This window comes from Acomys russatus, chromosome 14 (assembly GCF_903995435.1).
Source record: "Acomys russatus chromosome 14, mAcoRus1.1, whole genome shotgun sequence".
NCBI classification, from domain to species: domain Eukaryota; kingdom Metazoa; phylum Chordata; class Mammalia; order Rodentia; family Muridae; genus Acomys; species Acomys russatus.
In genome coordinates, this window is record NC_067150.1 from 44,956,477 (window position 1) to 44,980,846 (window position 24,370).

Sequence of the window (24,370 nt, forward strand, 5' to 3'; positions counted from 1 at the left end):
TATTTCAAACTGAACTTCCATTGAAATAAATTTTTGAAGTACAATAAGTTACAGCTTAGTTGATACTGAGTAGCAAGTGGAGGTCAAGATGGTGGCACCGACCTGTAATCCCAGCAGTCAAGAGGCGGAAGCAGGAGCATTGCCATAAGCAAACAGTACAGATCATGAAGTAAGTATCAAAAGTTTTAGAGGGTAGTTTGGTTTTGTTTTGGGTTTTTGAGGCAGCAACTCTCTGTGTAGCTCTAGCTGACCTGTAGCTCACTGTAGACCAGGCTGGTTTGAACTCCAGAGAGTGCACCCCCATGTCTGGCACTGGATAAACTTCTGTGTATCATGAATTTCTTGCCGAGCTATTTTTAGAGAACTCTTCATTCCATAGCTATTCCTAATGGCTGTTGGAACTATGTAGAGATGTATTCCTTAATTAATGTAAACATGCTGCTTTGACTGTCTGAAACACCTTGGCTTAGGTTTGATATATTATGAATTGCAATGTTTTTACTGTCAAAGTTTTCTGCTCCTTTGGAAACACCATGTTTCAATTATGGAAAAAGAATAGCTTTCATTCCTCAGTTTATTTGCATCAGACTGATACCTGTACAGCCATACACAGTACATAAACAAAATGCACAAAATCAACACTTGAAGGGACTTCTTCAGACTACACATTGCCCAGGTCAAGACTCTCAGCAATCTAGAAAAAGGTAATCAGTACCATGGCTTCTAGAACCATGAGCTCAGCTTCGTGTACTAGCCGTAAGTTGACTAATGCCACATACTCGCTGTGAGTCTCTCATGTTTAATTCAGTCACCCTCAATACTGTGTATAGGTTCATTGTGATTCCCAGTTTTGCAAATATTTTTCATTCAATTATGTCCACTTTGGGTCTGTTGTGGAGAGTTGTCATGGATGTGCTTGTACATGTTCAGAGAACGCTACACATCAGTTAGGTATGCTCTTACACACCCAGTGGCATTGCTGGGTCATGCTGTGTCTATGCTCAAACATGTTTAAAATTGTCCCGGATGATTGTACTGATCTGCAGCTGCTCAGCACTACACTGCTTACATGCTTGTCTGCATTGTCACCAGTGCTCAGTGTTTGCGTGTTAATCATTTCAGAGTGTGTTGGTACACTATTGGCTATTGTAAACTATCCGTATCTTTTGCCTACCTTTATAATGAATCGTCTGCCTTTTTCTGAATAATTTTTGTAGTATTCTTTCTATATTCTAGGTACAAAACTGCATTGCAAGAGTTGGGAGACCTCCAAAAAACATGAGTTCCAGCAACTCAGGCAAGCTTCAAGCCAACTTCTGCCTCAACTGGCCTGCAGTAGTGCCTGCACATGTCCATATCACTGCTGTCCTCACCTGGCTATGCTAATCAGACTTGCAATGGACACCCTGGGCCTTGAAGGTTCTGCTTCCATGAGCAAGACCAGTTCCACTTGGCTAACACATGTGGCCTATACTCCCTGATAGCAAACAGCTAGCTACACTGAGCTGAGAAAGAGCCTGCAACAGCCCAGGTAACCAGGGAGAACATGCACTGGAGCTGTTTCCAGGATAGATGTATAAAGGCCAAACACATGTGCACTTAGAGGAAGATCTGAGACACTTAGTGGGGACCTCATACTGGAAAGGGTAATGACTTTCTCTCCCTTGCCAGGAACTTCAGGGATTGCTTTGGCATGGTGGGGTGTATATAGATATATCTATTCCTCTGAACTAAATCATACAGAATTTTAATGTCAGAAACTGGAACCCGGTTAAAGTTTGGTTGGGTTTTTTGTTATTGTTGGTTTTGTTTAAATGGCCAGTTAGGTGCTTGGTAATGACACAGTTTAGTCCTTGGTGAATTTAGAAGTGTGCTAAAGTCGGGGTAGACAATGCAAAGAGCATCTGGAGGCAGAATGTGTGTTGCAAACCTGTAATTGTATCAGTTGGGCTGTAAAGGTAGGGAGAATAGTAGTTGAAGGTCTTCCTTGGGTATATCCTAAGTTCCAGTCAGCCTAGACTACATGAAACTGTCTCAACAACATTGGCTAGTAGCATTTAGAAGCTGTTTTATATGCTTATTCTTAGGATGCCATTTTCATTTGAATACGTCACAGCTAGAGCAGTGGTTCTCAACCTGTGGGGCATGACTCCTTTGGGAGTTGCATATCAGAGATCCTGCATATTAGATACTTACCTTATATTCATAATAGCAAACTTACAGTTAGGAAGTAGTGTATGGCTGGGGATTGCCACAGTACGGGGAGCTATACTAAAGGGTCACAGCATTAGAAAGGTTGAGAAGCACTGGCATAGAGGGATTTAAGTTTAATGCAAGTCTATCTAGTATCCCTAAAGACAGCAAGGAGTGAGCCAGTTATGATCCTGAGTAGTCCACAGTATGTCGGCCTAAGTCTTTTAAAGGTTTTTTGGTTTTGTTTTTTTTTTTTTTTTTTTTCTTTTTTGTTTTTTTAATTTAATGTGTGAGTGCTCTGTCTGCATGTACCCCTGCATTCCAGAGGAGGGCATCAGATTCCAGTATAGATGGTTGTGAGCCACCTTGTGGTTGATGGGAATTGAACTCAGGACCTCTGGAAGAGCAAGCAGTGCTCTTATCTGCTGAGCCATATTTCCAGCTTCTAGGGTTAAGTCTTAAGGTAGGCATTTTGCTTTTATACTCAAAAAAAGAAGATTAACACATTGAATTGTTTCTCTCATTACTCCATGTGGGTTCTAGAGATCAAACTCAGGCCACCAAGCTTTGCAGTAAGCACATTTATGTGCTGAGCCATCTCACTGGCTCTGCTTGCCCAATTTTTGGATGATTTAAAAGGGTTGCAGAGTTCCCAAGACGTTGTGGTGCAGATATTCTAGTCCTATGAAATCCTGTGATTGCTAGCCTTTTGGAGTAGAGCTCTGTTAACTTCCCATTTGAAGAGGTCAGTGATAGAGTTACTGTTATTTTAAAAAAAAAAAAAAAATCCTAAATCATTTGATTTTATCAGTGAAGACTCAGGAGCCAGATGCTGGGGTGAAAACCTGCTAGCTCAGAGAGGCAGAGAAAGCACCCGGCTGACCTTCCTACTCAGCTCATGTCCCAAAGGAAAAAGCCCAAGGCCCCAGCTGACAACCCAGGAGGAAACGATCTAACTCTTCTGGCAGCCCAGGAAGAAAAAGCCAAAAGCTTTTTCCTCTTCAGGCTGTCTTAAATACCCTTTTCTCAGCCCCTCCTTTCTGCTTAATCTGTCATCTGGCTACTTGCTCTGCCTCTTGCCCTCGGGTTAACTTTATTAAACCTGTGTACAGAAAGCTCTTGGATTAAAGGTGTGTGTTAGGGCTGAGCCACACCAAACAAGAAATGGGTTTTTGCACTTCACAATCTTGGGGTTCACAGTGGGATCAAATATTTTGCAACAAGTTACTGTTAACAAACAGCTGTGCATCCTGAGCATGCATTGCACACACAGTAAGAATCTAGTCTCTTCTGCCCGCTTCTTGTGGTTCTTACAGGCAGAACTTTTTGAGGCAAGTAGCAGGGAAGTTCTTGATGTATAGCAATAAAACAGATAGTCGGCTTGATCCTTACTGAAATGGGAAATGCCACCTGAGGACTGCTTAGTGCCACTTTCCCTCTGTCTTGTTTGTCTCTGGCATGTCACCATGCACCTGTTAGGGACCTTGAAGGTAAATCTGAGACTTACATTGCTTGCCTGAGAGGACAGGGGCATCTATGCCTGATCTCTAGCCACCCAGTATGGGTGCTGGAAACGGAACTCGGGTCCTTTGCACACTCCTTGCTTCAAGGCATGAGCCAAAAGCCATTTCTCTAGCACCATTCTCATTTTTGAGATGTGTTCTTTTACTGAGCCAAAAGCTCATTAATAACATAGATTGGTTGGTCAACAAACTCCAGCATCTACCTATTTGCCCATCCTGCCCTCCTTGCCCTGTTGCTAGGGTTACAGACTCATACACCACGTCATGTGTATGCTGGAGATCTGGGATCATGTCCTCGTGGTTATGATGTATGTAGCAGGCACTTTACTGAGGAAATTTCCTGAGCCCCCAAATTTAGTTCTGATCTGCATTTATCTGTTAGCTCCGGACAGTGACCACAGTCATGTTCCATTTCCTGTTTCACTGTCCTTTTCCACTTTAAGAAGTGTTTGCTCTGTGATCCCAGCACTCAGGAGACAGAGGCAGGCAGATCTCTCTTGAGTTCTAGGCCAGCCTGGTCTACAAAGCAAGTCCAGGACAGTCAAGGCTACACAGAAAAACCCTGTCTTGAAAAAACAAAAAAACAAACACAAAACAAAAACTGTTTGCTCATCTGCACAAATTGATTGGATTATTTGACATGGGTTCTCCCCTTTGGTTTTTAATTTTTTACTCATATAGTGTGAATATTAATATTCTGTTGGATGAATAGTCAACACTTCCTTCTGTAGACTGTCTCTCCATCCTATTAACTTTACTGTGCTGAACTTTGAATTTAGTGCAATCCCATTTCTCAAGTTCTTGCCCAGCTTTCCTGGGCTGCTGAAATCCTGGTCAGTACTTATCCTAATGGGAACTACCTCCTTTTGTGTTCCCCTTGCAGTTTCTAAGTTTTGGGTCATAAATTAACATCTTTGATCCATTTTAAACTGTGTGGGGACATCCAGGTTCCCCAGCATCATTTGTTGAGACTTTTCTTCTCAACCGTTGCTGAGAATCAGCCATAGCTATATGGGTTTATTTCTGGGTTCTGAAGTTTTCATTCGTGAGTCTCTGCCCCCTTGGGCATCTATCGATGACTGGCAATAGGGTCAGATAGCAGTAGTGCTGTTACTGTTGAGTGAATGAAAGCAACATAAGAAGGAAAGGAAAGGACATGACTGCTCCTAGGTATGGTGGAGGAGAAACTTTATCATAGATATGAGGGGAGCATAGGCAGGGACCCAGCTGGGAGAGTCCAGCGTGGACATGACCAGAGTGAGCTGGGCTTGGGGGTGGGCAGAAGGGAGCCTCTGGGGGAAGGGCATGTCAGCCCTACCCCTTTAACCAGTAAGGACTGAGGGATATTGGGAGACCTTGTGGGCCAGGTCTGCTTTGATGTATGAAAAGGGCAACTCAGAAATTTGTCCAGAGTTTGAAACTTAACACTCAGTATTATGAAGTTGAGTATATATTTAATTTATAAATGTGTATGTATGTGTATATGTATAACATATATGTGTGTGTGTGTATATATTTCCAATTGTTTCTTCTTCTTTCTTCCTCTACACCACCTCCCTCCCCGCTTCTATGTATGTAGTGCTGGGATGTAGAGCCCAGGGCTTTAGGTCTGCTAGGCCATCACTACCAACTGAGCTGTATTCCCAGCCCTGTTCAGTCTTCTTGATAGACTGTTCCTTCATTAATACATAGTGACATTCTTTGTCTTATCTGACAAGCTATCTTAAAACCTAGCTGTTGTTCATGGATAAAGCTACACTTACATGCTTTTAGCTTCTGCTTGAGAGCATATGGTTTCCCATTTTGCCACTTTGAGTCTGTGAGTCTTTGCCAGCGAGGTAGGTACCTGTTTTAAGACAAGGTTTTGTTTGTTTTTTCAAGGCAAAGTTCCTGTGTATAATCCTGGCTGTCTTGGAACTCACTATATAGACTGTGTTGGCTATGTAGACTCAGATCTGCCTGCCTTTGTTTCCCACGTGCGGGGATTAAAGGTATGTGCCACCACACCTGATGGATCATGTTTTTGAGATAGTATTTTTTAATTTTTATGTTGAAGCCACTAAAAATGTGGGCTCAGGATATTTTCCCTTTACAGTAGTTTTATTGATTACTTGAATACTACCATATTTTTCAGACCATAAGACACACTCCCCGCCCCTCACCCCCCAAAGTCGGGGTAGCTAGAGTGCACCTTATGATCCGATTGCTGTTTTTACTGTTTTTCTTGTTTTACTGCTCTAAAAACTGGGTATGTCTTATGGCCATGGTCTCTCTCTTCTGGTTCTCAGTTTCTCTTGGAATTTACTCTTTGTTGCACTTTCATGTGACTGTTTCTTCCGGCTCTGTATGTAGGATTCCTTTAAGGATCTTCCATGCTGATCTAGTTGACATGAATTGCTGTGGTTTGTACTCACTTGGAAGATTTAAACATCTTTTATCTTCATTTGTATTCACATAACTTTATTTGAAAGCAATTTTGACTGTCCAAAGATTAAAGTTCAGAAACAAAACAACATAACCAACCAGTCTTCTACTTATTCTAATGGCAGAATAGGAAGTCTGATGTGAAAAAGAGGGCTTGGGAAGTCAAAGAGCTTTTGCTGCTGCTGTTGTGCTGATTATGGCCTTCCAGAAGGAGGCCATCTGTGACTTTCTCATTTCTTTGGTGTATTTAGATGTAAGACTGCTGGGTCTTGTACTCTGCTTTCATCAGGAGAGAACCCCCATTACAAAGGATCTCCTAGGACGGCTTCCTCTACTTGGAACAGCACAACGAGGTAGGGAGGCAGAGTATCTCAGTTCTCTGGTATCTGCTTACAGTACAGCATGCAAGTCCTCTGGTGGTGTGACACCCGGCATGGGTCCTGGGAACCAAACATCTTCTGTAAGAGCAACAGATGCTCTTTTTTTGTTTGCTTTCTCCAAACAAGGTTTTTCTGTGTAGCTCTGGCTATCATGGAACTAGCTCAGGCTAACCTTAAACTCACATAGATCCACCTGCCTCCCAAGTGCTGGGATTAAAGGAGTGCACCACCCAGCTAGCAGCAGATGCTCTTTACTCCTGAGCCACATCTCAAGCACCTACAATAGTATTTCAAGTAGGAGAGTATCAGACTGCCCAAGTTTACCAAAAAATAAATAAATAAAAATTAAAGAAGAATTTTTATTTGTAATTTCAATGGGTTTTTGAATGATTGTTTTTGTAATTTAATAGAAAACAATAAAAAATGAAATAGCTTTTGCTGAATATAAGCTGGCCCACGGGAGTCACATTCACTTCTGCAGGGTTTCTGGTCACATGGAACTCTCCTGAAGCGGGTTGTCTACAGCTTCTCAAGCAGCACTGCAGAAGCGCCTCCTCCGCCATTGCAAATGCTGGCCACACCGAATTCTCCTTGCTTCAAGGCATGAGCCAAGTGAACAACAATCCGGGCTCCAGACATCCTAAGGATTAAGAAGTCATGTGGTTCTTTAATGAAGTAAAGAATGTAGGACTGACCAGAAAAATGTTCGTTCCAAGTTAACTTCTCGAAAAACATACTAGCCCGTACTTTTGAGTAAGTGCTTTTACATTTAGGAAATGAGCTTCAGGAAGAGGGTACAGCTGTCACAGGAACCTAGGCTTTAGTTTCCTTATTCAGCACTGATAATGTGCTGGATAGTTAGTTTCATGTTAACTTGGCACTAGCTACAGTCATCTGAGAGGAAGGAACCTCAAGTGAGAAAATGTCTCCATAGATCAGAAGGGCCCATCCCACTGTGGGTGGGGCCAGCCCTGGGCTGGGGTCCTAGTTCCATAAGAAATCAGGCTGAATAACCCATAGGAAGGAAGCTAGTAAGCAGCACCCCTCCATGGCCTCTGCAGCAGCTCCTGCCTCCGGGTTCCTGCCGCACTTCCTTCAGCGATGGACTGCCATGTGGAGGTGGAAGCTACATAAGCCCTTTCCTCCCAAACTTGCTTTTGGTCATGGTGTTTCATCACAGCAATAGAACTAAGGCAGGTGCTAAGTCTGTATTGACTGTTGGACATCAGAAACGGTGGGTTTTTTTGTTTGTTTGTTTTTTTTTTTCAGAAACGGTGTTTATCTTAAAGATGGACAAAAAGGAAACCTGCTCATCACAGAACAGGAGCAATGGTGAAGCAGCTCGCAGAAATAGTCAGCTATTAATCTAGGTGGGGTTCTGTGTATGGTACCTACCCAATTGGATGGCCCAGAGAAACAGCTCCTCCGTGGATGTTTACTTTTTTGGGATCAATCCCCAGCATTTTAATATTGGCTAGTACAACCACACTGAATGCTTCATTTACTTCCCACATAGCAATATCTTCCTTTTTCAATCCTGCATATTGAAGGACCTAAAAATAAATTTGAGGGCAATTATTCAGATAGTTAGCTATCAATTATTTTCATTATTTTCTGGAGACTTTATAGTTTTGGTTTATATTTTCCCTTTTTGTAATTAACAGGAAGGGTTTTTCTTTTTAAAGTGATGGGGTTTGCTTTTCTCTTTTATAATCAGAATTTTGTTTGTACTGTATTATAATGTCTCCACAGTGTTTGAAAGGGTGTATTCTCTTTGTGAAAGTACATCATGCTATATGTCCTTAGGTCTGTCTTGCAACCTATATGTTACTTAGTTCTGTATCCTTGCAGAGTTTTATCTGTTCCCACATGCTCCTTCAATTTCTTTAGAAAAGCGTGGGAATTATTCCAGGCACAAATGTGTGTCTTTTATGAAATCTTTGATCATGCTTTGTTTCACAAGTAGTTCCTCATCTGGAGGGGAAGGGAATTTGTGCTACTGATTATTCTTATGATAATACCTTTTTAAAAATTGCCCAAGTCCTTTTCCATTAGCTATGTTACCATTGGCTGATAACCTGTGTGTTCACTTTGACGGGTACCTGTTCCTGTCTTGAGATCCGCCCCTTCGGGTTGTGTCCAAGCCTTCTGTATTCTTACACCTAGGCTCCCTGTTTTCAAATCTGTGTATGTTCTCAGATTTCAACTCTAGGTAGATGGGGTGGTGCACACTAGTTTAAAACCAGCCCAGAAAACATAGCAAGACCTTGCCATACAAACAAAAAGTCAACTTGAGATTATCTCTTGTAAGCATGTTTGCTGAACACATCTGAGCTCTCTGAACCCCTAAGCATCCTGAGCATCTTTGCCTGTGAACAGCTTCCACAGACTTGGTTATGTCTGCCTTTGGAAGTACAGACAGTGATGTGCATTTACTGTGTCTAGGGTTACTCTTTACTGCCAGACATTCAGTCCATGAGTCCATTCCTCATGGAGAAACCTGCAGGTATCTACTTCTAATCTGTTCTAATGAAGATGGAGTTTGACGTTTCCTGTCAGTTACTGTTTTCTGAAGTGAAAAGACTCAATACCAAATTATATCTGCTTCTGCAAATAAATGCTTAAAATGTAAAAACTGCAATCTTAGTACAACAAGCAAACCACAAGTTTGTGTACTTCGTACAGCCCCTCGTTTTTTTTCTTACCTTAGGTACAGCATATGCAGGCGCGACTGGAAAATCAATAGGTTCTACAGCAGCATCAGCAAATGCTGCAAAAGAATCACTGTTAAACTCTTACATATGCCCAAAGATTTATCCTTGTATACGACTGAAACCCAAGCTAACAAATGCACATTGCCTGATCTCAAAGCCCATCCCTAGTGATGCATTTTCTCCAACAAGGTCATACTTCCTAATTCTGCCACTCCCTATACCACCACAGGGTTGTTCAATCTTCAAAGGTCATGGTTTCTCTTCACAGCAATAGAAACCTTTAAGACTGGTTGAAAACCATTAGTCCAGGAGCAGTTGAGAGCATATGCTGTTCTTCCAAAGGACCAGAGTTCAGTTCTCAGCACCCATATCAGGCGTCTCACAGCTCCCTATAACACCATAGCCTCCATGGACACCTATACATGCAGACACACACCTATACATAAATCTTAAAATAATTTTTAAAAATCTAGTTTGGTGGTATAACTTGGGTAGAGTTCATAAGGCTGTTAGTTCAATCCCAAGTACCACAAATATAAGTTAAGAATAAAATTAAGGTAAATGTATTATAAAAAATTCTTTTTAAGTCCTTACAAGGAAGGCACAACATATTTTAAGATAAAAATAAGGGTTGATAAGATGGCTGAGTAGCTGTATAAGTCTATAGACCTAAGTTTAATCTTAAACACCATGTAACAGTGGAAGGAGAAAACAAACTCCACAAAGTTGTCCTCTGATCTCCACATGCATATCATACATATAAACAATAACTTTTTTTTTCTAGGCTCTGAATTCCATATTCATTTTATTCCAGCTGGCTGCCTCTGTAGGTAAAACATACTTTTTCCTTTTCCTTACTCATAGGATGACTACCAGAATCTTATTTTTGTTTTTAAATAATACTCTCTTTTAAAAACTTTTTGTTATTTTATGTGAGGAAGGGATGTGTACCGTGCACCTGCGAAGGTGAGGCGATAACTTATGGGATGAGTTCTCTACCGTCTATCATGTGGGTTTTAGGGATCCAACTCAGGTTATCAGACTTGGCAGGAAGCACGTTTTACTCACTGAAGTATCTTGCCAGTCCTTAAATCATTATATAAAGCAGATTTTAACAAAAATATTAAAGGACCTTCTATCTCAGTCAACACAGAAATAGCCAGCTCCATTACTCCTCAGTTACCAAGAAGAGACTCTCTTTTCAAAATTAAAGATGAAAAGCACCTTGGCACTCCAAAGGCAAGAACTCACATTCACACACTTGTTTTTTGTTTGTTTTGTTTTGTTTTGTTAATTGAAAAAGAAGCAGGGTCAAGCCAGGTTTGATAGCACAAACCTATAATCCTAGCTAGGAAAAGCTGTCACAGACAGATAGCAAGGATGAGTTCAGGCCAGCTTACACAACTAAGTGAGACCCTCTTCCAAAAGGACAACTGGGGATACAGAGCTCAGCACGTGTGCGCTGGCTAGTTTTATGTCAGCTTCACACAAACTAAAGTCATCCGAAAGGAGGGAGCCTCAATTAAGAAAATGCCTCCAACCAAATTTGTTAGAAGTTCAAGGAATCCTGAGGAAGGATTGTAGGAGCCAGGGGGCCTCAGGGACCCCACAAGAACACAGCCCACAGAATGAACTAAGGAAGGCTATTAAGATTGCAGTCCACCATGTCTGGATAGCTCTGATCTGGGAGCAAAATGGAAGACTCCCTTACACAGAACATCCCACTTTTTCCTTCGTGCCCTGCTGTGTTATAACCAATCAATCCTTCCCGCCTGTAACCCTAAAAACACTTAACATGCCTAACCCTTGGAACAATAAAATGAGCTGCCTCTCTGAAACTGACTCCCGGAATCACAGCTGTCCTAAGCCTGCACACTTCTGCTCCCTCTGTCCTCATGGGCCAGTACACAATGACCCCCCTCCCCTGAGGGGGGAGAGAAACCACACAGGTTCTCACAGACTGAACCGACTAAGCCTGTATAGGTATGACCTAGGTCCTTTGTATATATGTTATGACTATGTACCTTTGTCTTGTGGGACTCCTAACAGGGAGTGGGGGTTGTCTCTGACCCCTTTGCCTACTTTTGGCACCTTTTTACTTCTGGGTTGCCTCATCCAGCCTTGATATCAGGGTATATGCCTGGTCTTACTATAACTTGCTATGCCATGTTTGGTTGATATCCCTGGGAGACCTACTCTTTTCTGAAGGGAAATAGGAGTATATGGGGGTGGGAGGAGAAAGGTCAGGGGAAGGGACTTGAAGGAGAAACTGTAGTAGGGATGTAAATATATGAGAGAGTGAATAAAAGAAAAGAAAATGCCTCCATAAGATCAGGCTGTAGGCAGGCCTGTAGGGCATTTTCTTAGTAATTGATGGAGGAGGGCCCAGCCCATTGCGAGTAAGGCCATCCGTGGACTGGTGGTCCTAGGTTATATAAGAAAACAGGTTGAACATTTGACATAGTGCTGCACGCCTGTAATCCCAGCACTCAAGGAGGCAGAGGCAGGCAGATCTGAGTTCGAGGCCAGCCTGGTCTACAAAGTGAGTCCAGGACAGCCAAGGCTACACAGAGAAACCCTGTCTCGAAAAACAATAAGGGCTGGGTGTGGCAGTACACTCCTTTAATCCCAACACTCAGGAGGCAGAGGCAGGCGGATCTCCGAGTTTGATTTGGAGGCCAGCCTGGTCTACAGAGTAAGTTTCCAGGGCAGTCAAGGCTAAACAGAAAACCCTGTCTCGGAAAAAAACAGAAAGCAAACAAATACAAACAAGCTGAGAGAGCCATGAGGAGTACTCCGGCAAGTAACATCCATCCAGGAAATCTGGGTTTGCATCCGTTCCTGCTCTGCTCCTGTCCTGACTTCTTTGATGATGAACTGTAGTGTGGGAGCATAGGCCGAATACACCCTTTTCCTCCCCAGTTTACTTTGGTCATGGTGTTTCATCACAGCAGTAATAACCCTGACTAGACTAAAACCATGGATTCCCAACATGGGGGGGGGGGGGGGACACACACAAGGTGAGAACATGTACCTGCAACTCGTGCGAGAGGCTTGACATTAAGTCTTCGGGCTGCATCTGCAGTCATAAGAACCACAGCAGCGGCTCCATCGTTCAGTGTGCTGGCATTGGCAGCTGTTACCGTGCCTAAAGTCAAGAAAGCATCAAGTCACACGCCTTTTCCTGAGCTCATTCTGTCCTCTCCCACAAATAACAGAGGAATCTCTGGGCTATTAACTGTAATTTCTGCCCCGAGGAAGCATGCATAGAGCCTAGCTCCACGGTGAATGTCCGAGTGCTGTGGGAGTTGCAGAGGTGGCCCTGGGTGAATGCACATGCACAGCTCTCATGTCTCTGCGTCTTCGCTGGGATTAAGGGCGTGCACCATCACACTGGGCTTGGATAAATCTTTTAAGAGCTGTCAGGCAAGTCCAAGAATAAACACTGCATAGTAACTGAGTTTTTCCCTTATGTTTGATTTCTTACTAACCATTTTCTTTTTGGAACACAGTCTTCAGCTTTGGCACTTTACTAAAATCAACACGCTTATATTCTTCGTCTTCTTTCACCACCACATCTGGTTTACCTAAAATTGAAATATTATGTAATCACTAGTCCAGATAACAACTAGCCACTTAGAAAGAAACGTGTTACATATGGTACCTCTGACATGCTTTAAGCCATTCCAAGTCTAGAATGTGAAATCTACACCAACAACTCCCATTATTTCCCAACCTTCCTTCTCGTTTTTCTCCCTTTGGTAATCCTGGCTGTCTTGGAGCTCAATATGTAGACCAGGCTGTCCTTGAGTGCACAGAGATCCTCCTGCCTCTGCCTCCCAAATTCAAGTGCTGTGATTAAAGGCGTGTGTCCACACCCAGGCTTCCCAACTCTCTTCTATGATCACAGACCTTACTGTATGTACTCCAAGGGTCAATGCCGAACCAGTGCTACATAAACTAGAGTCCAGACAGTGAGCATTCTGGGAATGCTCACCCAGACAGTGAGCATTCTGGGAAAGTAAGTACTTTGTACTATGAATTATCCCAGCACCTTTGGGAAGAAGACACTTTCTTTGACTCTGAGCACTACAACACATGTGACTCTGCAAGTGCCTGCCATTAAGCCTTCATTTCTGCGAGGTAACTCTAGTAGTTTTCTAATATAAATCCCTTTTTAGAAAATATTCGTCATTTTCTCCTAGCGTTGGGCTGTTCCGGTTAGTGGCAGCTGCTCCAGTCACGAGGGGTCGGCAGCAGTGGGAAAGCCAGTGATGGTAAAACTTAAGTGGGGGATGGAGAACAAGGGCTACCTGGTCTCTGTGGACGGCTACATGAACATGCAGCTTGCAAATACAGAGGAATACGTAGATGGGGTGTTGTCTGGACGTCTGGGTGAAGTTCTGATAAGGTGTAATAATGTCCTTTATATCAGAGGCGTTGAAGAGGAGGAGGAAGACGGGGAAATGAGAGAATAACATCTTTGGGGGGATATATATGTATTTCTATACAATAAAGTTTTTTTTTTCATGTAAAGGTAAAAAACAAAAGCAAAAACTGATTCCACAATCATCCCCTGACCTACAAATGCATGCCACAGAGGACACGTGTTCACACACATGTGCACACTAATAATAGTTAAATGTAAGCAGGGCTGGTTAAGAACACACTCTAGTCTCCCAGAGGCTCTCACACCCACAACAGGCAGCACACAGCCTCCTGGAGCTCCAGCTTCAGGGATCCAAGACCATCGGCCTCTTCAGGCACCTACACTAGTGTGCATATAATCCACACACAAAATAGTAAGAGTACAATCTTTTCAAAAATAAATTTAAGGACAGGTTGCTGGAGCATTCCTTTGATCTCAGCACTCAGGTGGTAGAGATAGATCTCTGAATTCAAGCCCAGCCTGGTCTACAGAGCAAATTCCAGGATAGCCAGGGCTGTTACACAGAGAAACCCTATAAAGAAAATCCAAAATAAACCAATTAAACATGTAAAACACATAAGCTAATGTGCTATCTGTTGTTTACATGAGAAATAATTCTTTTTCTTTTTTTCAAATTAAAAATAGTAAGTACAGGAGGCTGGAGAGATGGCTCAGTGGTTAAGAGCACTGGCTGCTCTTTCAGAGGTCCTGAGTTCAATTCCCAGCACGTACATGGCAGTTCATAACTGCTTATAACTAGTCCCATGGATCTGATGTCCTCTTATATGCAGATGTGCATATAACACTCATATATATAAATAAATCTTTTTTAAAAAGCAGTAAGTACACCAGCTTTCTACCAAGCCACATGACCTGAGTTTAGTCCCTGGAAGGAGAGAACCAACTCCTGCAGGTTGTTCTCTGACCTGCCCATATACACCATAGTATGCAAATGCCACTTAAGCACAAAACCAAAGAAAAAAATGTAAACTTTTTTCTAAAAATAGTAAGTTTAGGGCACTGTGTAACTGAATGTACTGTTACTTCTGACCTGTAATCCTTCCCTTTATTAACTGTAAGCAAAACTAATGTGTTCAGCTCAGATAAACAGAAATAATACTCGTTTAAAATGGAAACATACATCATGGACTGAAGAGATGGCTCAGTGGTTAAGAGCACTGGCTGCTCTTCCAGAGGACCCGGGTTCAATTTCTAGCATCCACATGGCAGCTCACACCTGTCTGTAGCTCCAAGGGATCCGACACCCTCACACAGACACACATGCAAGCAACATACCAATTCACATGACATAAAAATAAGCTTAAATTTTTGTAAATGGCACACGCCTTTAATCCCAGCACTCAGGAGGCAGAGGCAGGTGGATGACTGTGAGTTCCAGGCCAGCCTGGTCTACAAAGTGAATCTAGGACAGCCAAGGCTACACAGGGAGAGACCCTGTCTCGAAAAACCAAAAATAAATAAATAAATGGAAACATCAATTCTACAACATGAAATATCTATTAACAGTGAAATCTAACCAAGAAAAAAAAAATGGCTAAGAACTTGAAGTCTAGTAAATGTCACCTCTACCTTTTGCTGAGACTGTGACAGGAGTAATTTCATTGGCAAACTTCCCTGTGTCCCATGCTTCTTTGCTTCTGGTGTAGGAGCCGATAGCATAGGTATCCTGTTCACATCGTGCGATATCCAGCTTCTTTGCAGTATTCTCAGCACAGTTACCCTGAGAAATTTGAAGAAAAAAAATTATCTTTGCATAACTCAATAGTTAGGAGCTCAATCCCATTCCTCTAAATTTCCTTCCTCTGGTCTACATAATTTCTCCCTGGTGTCTTGTCTTCAAATGGTTGCAGGAAACAGCATTGCCATTTTAGGAGGGAATACCCCACTCAAGTGTAGGCCGCTTTTAAATAGTTGATCTATGCTGAAGAAACTGACATAGTAAAATGATTTGATAAAGTTGATGAAACCATTTATAGGACCCACCCTAGAACTCAGTATTTAAAGTATATGTGTTATGAAGAGTCACTTATATATTAAGTGGCACTCCCTGTTTAAGCAGCATTTGGGGGCTGGAGAGACCTCAGCAACTGAGAGCCTAGTGCTCTCCCAGAGTGCATAGTGAGATTCTCTGGCCAGGCACCTCAAACCCACCTACTCTAGCTCCAGAGGATCTCACACCACCTTTGGCTTCCATGGGTACCAATACACACATAAACATTTTATTTTATTTTTTTGGTTTTTCAAGAGAGGGAGACAGAATCCCTCCCCAAGTGCTGGGTTTACTGGCATGCACCACGGAGCCCAGCTCACATGCACATCCGTTAAATGTAGTATTTACCATATGAATTTTATTGTAGACATCAGTTAGCCCATCTTTTACAATCAGGTCTTCAAGTTTTACCCCACCATAGGGTGTTGCTCCTCTGCTCATTACGTATGGGACATTGGACATGCTCTCCATCCCACCTGCCACCATCACGTCCTGCTCAGCAACACAACAAAGCCAGAGTCAGTTCAGCATCTCCATCCAGTGCTCTTCAGACATGAGTGCCCAATATGGCTTTATAACCATGCTCACACGGTGAATGCCCTCTTTACCACTTGTGCTTGATGAGGAGAAAAGGGCTTAAAATGTTCAATGAAAAGATTTAAAATTAGAAGCTAGGTATGGTGGCACATCTATCGTCCTAGCACTTGGAAGGCTGAGGCAGGAGCATCAGGAATTCAAGGTCATTTTCAGGGATGTTGAGGGTTTGAAGCCATGGGCGACATGAGATGCTGTCTCAGAAAATACAAATCAACCAAAAAAAAAAAAAACATAATAATTGGACAATTTGACCACCCATAACATTTAGAAGGTGGAGCTGGTGGAAGATTTTGAAAAACAATTGACAACTTACAAAAATCCAGCAATTCTTTAGGACTTTGGGGTGGGTGGGGAGGGGAGGGATTTCAAAGCTTTCTTATTCACTACTCTATTCGTTATTTTTGTTTTCTTTCTTCTTTGTTTTTTGTTTTTTCAAGACAGGTCTCTCTGTGTAGTCTTGGCTATTCTAGATTCGCTTTGTAGACCAGGCTGACCTTGAACTCACAGTGATCTGCCTGCCTCTGCCTCCTGAGTGCAGGGATTACAGGCATGTGCCACTATGCTTGCTTACTGCTCTGTTCTTATAACTCCTATGATCAGCTGGAGTCATAGGTCTTCCACACATCATGAAGGACACCGAAGTTAAACACCTGCCCAAAGATTCTCCACTTTTAAGTAGCTCAGTATCCAAACATGGTATTCTCAGAAATGGAGGAGAGTGCGACTGGTTTTTTCCTTTTATGCTTTCCATGGCTGTGCCCAGGGTGGGCATACACTGTTTCCATGATAAGGTCCCTGTCACAGTAGCTCAGACCTCATTGTACCCTTTTCTTCTCTAAAGGGAACATAGAAGTACATGACACTTTTTTTTTTCTTGCCTCCATTTTCCCTTTTTGTTTTGTTTTGTTTTTGTTTTTGTTTGTTTGTTTTTTGAGACAAAATTTCTCTGTGTAGCCTTGGCTGTCCTGGAACTCGCTCTGTAGACCAGGCTGACCTCAAACTCACAAAGATCCTCCTACCTCTGCCCCTCTGCCTCTGCCTCCTGAGTGCTAGGATTAAAGGCACGCACCACCACTGCCCAGCTTGTTTCTATTTTCTATTTGTTATGTGCATGAGTGTTTTGCCTGCATGTATGTGTGTGTGTACCATGTATATGCTTAATGCCCTCGGGCCAGAAGAGATTATCAGATACCCTGGAAATGGAATAGAGATGATTGTGAGCTACCACAGAGGTGCTGGGAACTGAACACAGGAGCAGCAGCCAGTGCTCATAACCTTATAAGTATGCTTTTTACATATGTGAGAAATAATATGAAAACATGTCACACTGACTTTCAACTTGGTTGTGATACACAATGATAGGCTAGACTGTCTAGGAAGGAAAAAAATCAATTCTAATATAGACCTCTGTTTTTCTCACTCCAGCCCTGCAACTTTAGTGTCTGTGACTGTTTCAGTCCTCCTAAAGTGTTACTACTGAAGTCCAGACAGTGCCAAAAAACAGCCTCTGAATGTGAGAGCATATTCCCTGAGCAGCCTCTCTCTTCCTCACTCTCAAGTAAAGATTTCAATCAACAGGCCTCAAGCTTGCAGTCTCTTGCTTCTGTCTCATAAAAGCTAGAACTGGGCATGTGTTTAACAGAAAGCATCTCAGTGTTGGAGTTCAGTACCCAGCACCTACATCAGGCAGCTTACAACCACATGTACCTCCAGCTCCAAAGGGTCCAACATCCTCTTCTGGTCTCCCTAGGCACCTGTTCACACGTGGCATTCACACAAGCACATGCACATAAACAAAAATAAACATTTTAAAATATAAAGGGGGCCAGGCTATCGTGGTGCATGCCTTTAATCTCAGCACTTGGGATGCAAAGGCAGGCAGATCTCTGTGAGTTTGAGGCCAGCTTAGTCTTCAGAGCAAGTTCCAGGACAACCAAAGCTACACAGAGAAACCCTGTCTCAAAAAACAAACCAACCAACTAAACAAACAAAACAAAGGGGCTGGAGAGATGGTCAATGGTTAGGAGCACTTGATGCTTCTCCAAGGACATGGGTTCAATTCCCAGCACCCACAGGGTAGTTCAGAACCATTCAACCTGATATCCAATACTCTTTTCTGACCTCCATATGTGCCAGGTATGCACGTGCTGCACATACATACATGCAGGCAAAACACTCATAAAATCAGCTGGGCATGGTGGTGCACGCCTGTAATCCCAGCGCTGGGGAGGCAGAGGCTAGCCTGGTCTACAAAGTGAGTCCAGGTCAGCCCAGGCTACACAGAGAAACTCTTTCTTGAAAAACAAACAAACAAATTTCCAAAGTTCCTTAGTTCAATTACCAGCAACCACATGATGGCTCACAACCATCTATAATGAGATTTGGTGCCCTCTTCTGGTGTATAAGCATATATGCTGGTAGAATACTGTATAAATAATTTTTTTTTTTTTAACCCACATAAATAAATCTTTTTTAAAAAGGAAAGTGGGGAAGGGTAGAAATGTGGCCCAGCAGTTAAGAGCACTTGTTGCTCTTTCATGGAACCTGGGTTTGATTCTCTGCACTCACGTGGTGGCTCACAACTCTCTGTAACTCCAGTTCCAGGGGATCCAGTGCCCTCTTTTGGCCTCTGAACACCAGGCATATGTGTGATGCCCAAATACATGCAGGTAAAACACTCACACACATACAACAGACGTAAAGACCGAACCTCACGCTGCAGCATAAATGTGCTTAGAAGTAAGCATTTTCTAGCATTTAGAATTACTTGAGTGACAGACAAAACAAGGCATTTCTTACCTGATGTCCACACATAAGACTTTGAGAGGCCATCATGATGGCTTTCATTCCTGAGGCACAGACCTTATTCACCGTGGTGCATGGAGTGGAAATAGGTAAACCTACAGCCAACATAAGTCATGCTTTTGAAGAGCAGAAACAGTCATTTTTCATATACAACTATAGAATTAAAATAGAACATGTGACCAAATCTGAAAATTTTTATTTTCTATAAGAGTCGTGTGCCTGGTGCTATGGCACACTCCTGCAATCCCAGCACTTGGGGAGGCAGAGGCCGGCCTGGTCTACAATGAATGAGTCTAGGGGGCTGGAGAGATGGCTCAGCAGTTGAGAGCACTGTCTGCTCTTCCAGAGGTCTTGAGTTCAATTCCCAGCTTCCACATGGAGACTCACAACCATTAATACTAGGATCTGATGCCTTCTTCTGACATGCAGCTGTACATGCAAATAGAGCACTTATATACATAAATGAATAAATAAATCTTTAAAAGATATGAGTCTAGGACAGCCAAGGCTAAACAAACTCTGTCTCCAAAAACCAAAAACAAAACAAAACAAAGAGTCATGTATTTACTAATTTAGCTGAAATGACATTAACATTTTCAAGAAAACTAAATATAAAAGCAAACATGTTTGTCGTACCTGCACCCAATGCTGCTTGCCTCGTGGGGGCCTGCCCTTCACCTCCTTGGATGACATTGCCCATGTACACTTCCTTTACTTCTTCTTTTGGAATCCCTTTTAAAAACAGCAGAAAGGACTGCCCTGGATTTATTCAATTTCTTTCTTTTTTTAAAAAATATTTTACTTATTTTCATTTTATGTGCATGAGTGTTTTGCTTTTATGTATGTCTATATACCATGTGTATGCAGTGCCCGGAGAGGCCAGAAAAGGGCACTGGGTCATCTGGAACTGAAGTTGCAGAGAGTAGTGAGCTACTAGGTGGTTGCTGGAAACTAAACCCAAGTCCTCTAGAAGAACAGCCAGTACTCTTAAGCACTGAGTAATCTCTCCACATCCAATATTCAATTTAATAATTAAGATTACCAAGCAAGCTCAGTGCAGTGGCACATGCCTGTAATCCCATCACCCAGAGAGGCAGAGGCAAGCTGATATCTGTGAGTTGGAGGCTAGCCTGGTCTACCAAGTGAGCCCAGGACAGCCAAGGCTACACAGAGAGACCCTGTCTCGAAAAAAAAAAAAAAAATACCAAGCAAATTACATGACATAGGACAGAAATGACTTTTTTCCGACTCCCAGGATTTCCCTCCTGTGTATTTTCATCCTGCTTCTTCGCTGGTCCATGGTGCCAGCTGAGGCTGTCAGTACAGTGAAGCCGCACTGATGGCGCGGGGCAGATTGTTCCGCCATTTCTCTAGGTCCTTGAGTTGCACATCAAATCTAGGGCTGATGACTCCACACTGTGAGGACTCCTGCCTGCGAGCTTCACAGTGACTTTCTCAGCTCTGTGATCATCAATGTAGCCATGCTTCACCATCAGAGGAACGGAGCAATGACTTTACAACACAGCCTGATGAGGACCTGGCTTTTGCCTCTTCTCAGCATTGCTGATGCTCTTGAGAGCATCTGCCAGGGCATTCACGTGCACCATGGTGACAGCACAGAAAGACAGCAGAAATGCAGGATGATTTCTATTTCCCGTTAATTTTGAGTTTCATTCCTATCTCTCTAGTACAAGGGAATTTATATATGTAGGAAACATGTAATTTCTAAGAGTTATATATATATAGTAAATGCAAAACAATTGTATGTCCACAATCATTTTTCCCCTCAATATCAAAACAAGGCAAGCACTGACCTGCCTTTTCAATGGCTCCCTGAATTGCAATGGAGCCAAGTGCAGTAGCTGGCTGAGAGGCGAGGCTGCCCAGGAAAGAGCCAATGGGCGTTCTTATAGCACTTACTATGACCACTTCCTGGCAAGACAGAAAAAGGCAAAAATTAGCACAGGTATAATTAAATCCCCGTTCATTTAACAGACATTCATCCTCAGACAACTCATGAAGAATTAGTTAGAAAGGGTTAAACTAAGGCCCAACAGAAAGACAGGGCTAGGGTGTAGCTCAGTGGTAGAGTCGAGCACACACGAGGCCCTGGGTTCAAGCCACTGGTCCACAGTGGCTGGAGCAGGGGAGGGGAAGGGCAGGGGTGGACATGACAGGGAGACTGAGGGAGGTACAGGAAGAAGTTAAAGCACATTCTAAAGCAGACGTAGAAATCCTTTCCCGTTCTTTCTGGAAGATTTAACGCCAGAAGCTTAGGTTTCAATTATGCTCAGGCAAAGTCTTAAAAGCTGGGCAGTCAAGGTGACTCAACAGGTAAAGGACTTGGCAGTGTTTGACAACCTGAGTTTGATCCAGGAAAAATGTCCACAAGGTTGTCCTCTTACCTCCACATGTATATGTACACACTTGAAAGTGCACATATGCGCGTGCACACACCATACATGCACAAACCCCAGATAACTGTTTGTTTGCTTTGGGAGGTTTTCCTTTTCATTTTTATGACATGTAACTCTAGCCACACAGAACCTGCTATATAGACCTGACTGGTCATGAAATCAGAGGTTACATATATCTGTCTCCTGAGGGTTAGGGTTAAAGGTGTAACCACTACACCCAGCAACAACGGTTTAAAACGTTTTAAAATGACAACTTTACATTATCAAAAGAAAATAACCTGCTCTAATAAACAGCCCTGAGGCTGAAGAAATGGCTCATCAGCTAAGACTGCATGTGGTGAAAACATGGAAACCAGCAATCAGATCATAGCACCCAAGTAACAAGCAAGGTGCCCGCAAATACCTGTGACTCTAACTACGTGAGATCTGACACCTTATTGTGGCCTCCACACACCAAAGCACATGTGATCGCGTGCGCGCGCGCACACACACAGACACATACACAGTGCATATATGTGTAAGTGAATGCTGTGTGTGTGGTCCCTCAGAGGCTAAGAGGAGACCAGGAGAGTGCCTGATGCCTTGGAATCAGAGGTGCATGTGGTTAAGAATCACCTAACTTGGGTCTGGCAACTAAATTCAAGTCCTCTGGAAGAGCAGCAAATGCTCTTAACCACTGAACCATTTCTCCAGTGCCATCAACAAATCTTTTAAAATAAAAAATAAACACCACTAACCAGAATCTCCTTTACTAAAGAAGAAACCTCTGGGCTAGCAATTCAGAAGCACAGGCTGCATGGACAGTATTAATCAGGACATAGCCAGAACCATAATTTCCTAAACTACAAAACAGGACAAAGTAGATCAAAGTCCCTGTCAATGCCATGAAACACTCTCTCCTCACATTTGGCTTCTACAATCTCCTCTGCAGCATTAGATGTATTTAAACGATGGAAAGATGTGATGTCACTTTGAGGACCTTTAACAAAGGCAGAAAGCGGCAACTAGGAAATGAAGTAAAGGCCTTCCTGGTTTTCCCTCAGGTGGTCAGTCCCTCTCCTGTCAAGTCTCTCGTGTATCCAGTGCACTGTGCCACCCACAAGCAAGGAGGAACACTCCGCAGTTTTGGAGGGAAACTGCTGTGTAGTGTACTATAAAGAAGTATTCAGGGACCCAATGAGCCACTTCTGTGATGATACAGATATGTGACTTCTCAGCTTTCCCTAACCATCTATAATCCCATTAACCTCCAGATAAATTCAAAAAGGGATGCAATTGTTTGGTCTGTTTGCTTGAGGCTGGTGATCCTCAAGCCAAGCCTCTGGCCTCACCCTCCCAAAGGCTCACACTGCAAGCCTGAGCCACCCTGCCTCGCAACACGTGTGTCTCTACAGCCTGAGCCGCCCGGCCTCGCAGCACACGTGTCTCTACGGGCAACAGCCCTCTGAATTCCTCAAACTGTAAGGTACACTTTAAATTTATACTTACATTCAAAGCGGGTTTAGATGCATAACTTCGGCCCAGGCATCTTACTTCCTGTAAGATAAATGTTTATGATACAGTATTTTAAAATTCATCTGTGAATTGTACACTTAGCAATAGAGTCAAGGTGGTTTTCTTCATTTCTACACTTTTATTTCCAAGTTTTCTATAATGTATATACACTACTTTTTATAAATCATAAAGAAAATGGCTATAATCAATATTACTTTTCTTTCTTTCTTTTTCTCTGTGTAGCCTTGGCTGCCCTGGACTCTGTAGACCACGCTGGCCTCAAACTCACAGCGATCCACCTGCCTCTGCCTCCCGGAGTGCTGAGATTAAAAGCGTGCGCCACGATGGCCAACTTGCCAGATAATTCTTAAGCCCTGAAAGAGGGGGCTGGAGTGGAGCTCAGTGGTCTAGTGAATGCTTGGCATGTATGAGCTTCTGGCTGATCCTCAGCGCCACACTCACAAAGGAACGGAGAGAGAAAAACATCTTAACTGTTTCCACACTATTTGTAGGAACAAATGTCAATAAGGGAAACTCTGGAAATGTAGAGCAGTGTTCAAAGCTATACCTGATCTCAGGTTGGCCTGTGAGGTCAGCAGGCCTAACATTCCAACTGAGAGCAGTCACAGCGTACTGCTGACGTTCACGAGAAGAGCGAGCAATAAACAGGTGTCTAGACTCTCAGGTAACCCAAGAGCTTTGATTTTCACAGACTGAGCACGTTGTCCTAACCGAATGCAAACAACTAAAATGTCCAACCTAAGACTCAGAATAAACAAAACATAACTTTGACCCTGGAGTTACAAACAGGAGCAGCCATGATAACCAGACTGCCTTTCACAGAGTGTCTGAAGGACAGCGGTGCATATGCGCAGCAGCTCGACACAGGCATACCTTCTAAGGCACGAGTGACTCCACAGCGGTGCTTTTTCTCAAGGAAAATGTGAGAGAGCACGAATACAATGCCACACAGCCAGCTTTGCTATACAAACGACTCCGTCTAGATGTGATTTTAAAATGTTGACATTACAAAATCTACCTTCTATTTTGAAGAGGTCTTCACAGTCTTTGTTGCGTCAGAGAGCGATGGCCAATGAGCATAAAGTTAATTTGATCCGATTTTTGTTCAACAAAACATGAGCTTACGCGGCATTACAGGGCTCGGGATGTTCCCGTGGGCCTTGTACTCCAGCAGCAGGTACACGCTTGTAGAGAAGGGTTGAAATTACTTGGTCATAGTCCTTAAAGATTTATAATAACTGGGGGCAGGGGAGCCGGCGCTGGAGAGATGGCTCAGTGGTTAAGAGCACTAGGTTCAATTCCCAGCACCCACATGGCAGCTCACAATGGTCTGTGACTCCAGTTCCAGGGGATCTGACACAC

The 24,370-nt window shown here is 43.0% G+C and overlaps 1 protein-coding gene across 1 annotated transcript; it reads right to left on the reverse strand.

The window, feature by feature from the left end:
* Nucleotides 1–6,865: 6,865 nt before the first annotated feature.
* On the reverse strand, nucleotides 6,866–21,027 carry Acat1 (acetyl-CoA acetyltransferase 1). Its single transcript, XM_051156457.1, has 10 exons — nucleotides 20,891–21,027; nucleotides 19,713–19,808; nucleotides 19,071–19,171; nucleotides 16,023–16,166; nucleotides 15,254–15,404; nucleotides 12,726–12,821; nucleotides 12,269–12,382; nucleotides 9,226–9,290; nucleotides 7,916–8,073; nucleotides 6,866–7,160 (listed from the first exon to the last, which is right to left on the reverse strand). Exons 2-10 carry the CDS (start codon nucleotides 19,774–19,776, stop codon nucleotides 7,040–7,042), a joined length of 1,014 nt encoding a protein of 337 aa, XP_051012414.1. The 5' UTR covers nucleotides 19,777–19,808; nucleotides 20,891–21,027; the 3' UTR covers nucleotides 6,866–7,039.
* Nucleotides 21,028–24,370: the final 3,343 nt, after the last annotated feature.